The following is a 3,343-nucleotide window of genomic DNA, read 5'->3' as shown; positions in this document are numbered from 1 at the left end:
ATATCTGTGTGTGTGTGTGTGTGTGTGTGTGTGGGTGTGGGTGTGGGTAAAGACCCTCTTCCGTTTCAGTCCCGAATGACCATGGGATTGTACCTAGAAACTTCCCCTCCGAGACACAAGTCCGGGCAGAATTGCTTGTGGAAGACCAGCAATCGCCCGTGCATACCAGCCTTCCCTCTCCACGCCCTCGATGCTATCCAAGAGAAAGTCAAAGGCTGATACAGCTTGGCACCAGTCATTTCTCACAACTCGTTTCTACTGGTGAATGAACTGGAGCAACGTGAGATAAAGTGTCTCGCTCAAGAACACAATACGCAACCTGATCCGGGAATCGAGCTCATAACCTCACCATTGTAAGCTCGGCACTCTAACCATTAAGCCATATAATGAGTTCTTGTATTATTCAGCTGATACATAATATCTGTATTTAAATCTTTTAATCTCTGTAATTTATTACTCTGAGTCTCATTTCACATAAAACTACGAGTGTTGACAGCAGCGACAACCTTGCCTCTAGGACTAAGATTGGTTTCAAATTTTGGCACAAGTACAGCAGTTTAGGAGGAGGGGTAACTCGATTACATCAGCCCCAGGACTCAATTGATTCTTATTTTATCGACCTCGAAAGGATGAAAGGCAAAGTCGACCTCGGCGGAATTTGAACTCAGAGCGGAAAGAGGGGCGAAATGTCGCTAACCATTCTGCCCAGTGCGCTAACAATTCTGCCCAGTGCGCTAACAATTCTGCCAGCTCGCCCCCTGGTGTTGAATATTACATTAAACATATAAAGGTTGGTACGCCGAGAAAAATGCATAGTTGCATTTTCTCTGTCGTTATGTTCCGAGTTCTAATGCCGCTTTGGTCATTTTGCCTTCCATCCTTTCGCGGTCGATAAAATAAGTACCAGTTGAGCCCTGGGTCGAGGAAACCGACATAAACCCGTCACCTGAAACCGAAATTGTTGGCCTTGTACCAAAATTTGAAATCAATATTACATTAAACATTTGATCAAATGAACTGTGACTGTTAATAGGTGAAATGATTAAAACATTATTGATCATTGAGTTTATATCTTTTATTCACTGTATATTCCTCTTCCTCAAATTCGGTATTTAATTGCTCATTGAGTTAATTATATTAATCTTGACTCAGCTATTCATTTTCTGGCTAATTAATCTAACGATATTTTTGTTTTTCGTTTCTCATGTTTTGATTTTCTTCACCACTACTAGCCGTGATTTCGAGTCACAGACGGCCGAAGAAAAAATCATCAATAGCATCAAATTACAGAAGGAACTGATTGATACAATTCGTTTTCAGCCTTGGAATATTCACAAGAAACTAAAATACCTCAGGTTACTACTTTCCTTTTGTTTCTATGTTTTTATTTTTATTTTCTGTCTTCCATATATTCTACTTTAATTATGTCATGTTCCATTTTACTGTTTTGCATTTCGTTTCTTGGCTGACATTTTATCGTTCTCTTTTTGTTTTCTGAAATGAAAATCAACTAATACTAATATCTACGTATCAGTGTTGGTAATGTCTAATGTAAATGTGAATATTTGTGCGTGTGTTGTGCTGTGTTGTGTGTTGTGTATTTCTGTTTCTAGTGTGTTTAATTGTTTTCTGAACTATTTATCACTTGTTTTCGTGTATATATATATATATATATATATATATATATATATATATATATATATATATATATATACATACACGAAAACAAAGTAAATGTTAATCATGGGGGTTTTTTTTCAGGAAAGCTAAAGCTTATGTTAAAGGCCACGAAAGTAGCCTTTCCAGACGCCAAGATTTCCAGCGGATGGGCTTCGATGTGAGTAAAAATTCATTTCTGAACATCATTTTATACCATTATATTAGTGGTCCATACTCACCACTGTCAACGTGGGTCCAACGCACTCGCTAATGAAAGGTTTGTTTCTAGGGTTCCCAAACTTTTCATTACCCAGTACCCATTTTATCTTAATTAATTTACCCACGGATTGCAGACTCAATAATCCGATTTTATTCACTAACGACAACCTCGGTTATCAGTTTCAATTTTCAGTGAAAGATGTATGTAACTGAATAATTATGCATAACTGAGTAATTATACATATCTGATGTTCCATAGTGGCCAGTTTGTGCAAAGGAGAAGATCATTTTGATATGGTGGGATTTCAAGTTTGAAATCTAACATCGAGGAACAAGGAAGAAGATACATGGAATATACATATTTAATTTTTTCGTACCCGTTACAAAAATCATAAAATTTCTAGTTTTAGGTAATCATGTTTAGCGATTTTATTCTTGTTTGAAATCGTCAGCTTGTCATAATCGAAGGTAAATTAATTAAACTAAATAAACCATTTTACATTTTTACGAAATGAGACATTTTTTGTAGAAAATTATTGCAGTTTGGAAGACATTCATGGAATATGTGTTTTTCTTTTCTTTTTTCTCATTTTTTTTTTCATACTGCAACCTTTTAAAATTTTGAACACAACTCACGGAACCTCAGTATAACCTCTATGAAACCCAGAGGCGCACGAACCGCAGGCTGGGAACCGTTATCCTACAAATTCATTTGACCTGCTACAAATAACAGATTGCAATGGGCGTTACAATATTCTTTTGGTAAATCATTCTATAATGTTTCAGCCCGCCGCCTGACACATTGTCTTTTCTACACTCACTGAAAGTAGCCAATCCGTATAATGCGTAGCTAACAACTTCCCTCTGTCTGTGTGGATTCTCTGATGGCTTATAAAACCTGCCTTTCCTAGACACACATGCTCAGACTCTTTAAACTGGGTTGTACCTCCAGCATACACAGCGAAATTAATGTCCAGATCTTTACAAATCTCTCTCTTTCGTTCAAACGATCTGGGGAGAGGCTTTTCCATCCATTTTCCTAGCGATCTTGACCGTCTCCAGCAATTTGATACAATCCTTATACCTTAATTTGAACTTCTGTGATAACCTTTTATCCTGGACTACTTCACCACACAGAAATTACCCAGGGATCCGATTATATTCCACCGTAACCGATCTCGAAGTTCTCAGGTTGACTGACTGCATTCGAAAACTTCAAAACCACTTATATATATATATTTACCATCGGATATCCGGTATCTATTGGTGAAAATAGCTCCAGCCTGGTCACACGTTTCCCATACTCTACATCTTACCTGCACTGTTGTTGTTAGCACTCCGTCGCTTACGACGACGAATATTCCAGTTGATCCGATCAACGGAACAGCCTGCTCGTGAAATTAACGTGCAAGTGGCTGAGCACTCCACAGACACGTGTACCCTTAACGTAGTTCTCGGGGATATT

General features: G+C 37.9%; 1 protein-coding gene across 1 annotated transcript in view; it reads left to right on the top strand.

Annotated features, from left to right (window-relative positions):
- LOC106867757 (transmembrane channel-like protein 3) overlaps nt 1-3,343 on the top strand; it is a 63,067-nt gene that overhangs the window by 521 nt on the left and 59,203 nt on the right. The window contains exons 2-3 of the mRNA XM_014912728.2: nt 1,233-1,355; nt 1,762-1,841. Of these exons, the coding sequence (XP_014768214.2) occupies nt 1,233-1,355; nt 1,762-1,841 (203 nt within the window). The remainder of the gene's footprint in view (nt 1-1,232; nt 1,356-1,761; nt 1,842-3,343) is intronic.

This window comes from Octopus bimaculoides, chromosome 22 (genome assembly GCF_001194135.2).
Source record: "Octopus bimaculoides isolate UCB-OBI-ISO-001 chromosome 22, ASM119413v2, whole genome shotgun sequence".
Classification (NCBI taxonomy): domain Eukaryota; kingdom Metazoa; phylum Mollusca; class Cephalopoda; order Octopoda; family Octopodidae; genus Octopus; species Octopus bimaculoides.
The sequence above is the reverse complement of the archived record's forward strand: the minus strand, read 5'-3'. Positions and strand labels throughout refer to the sequence as shown.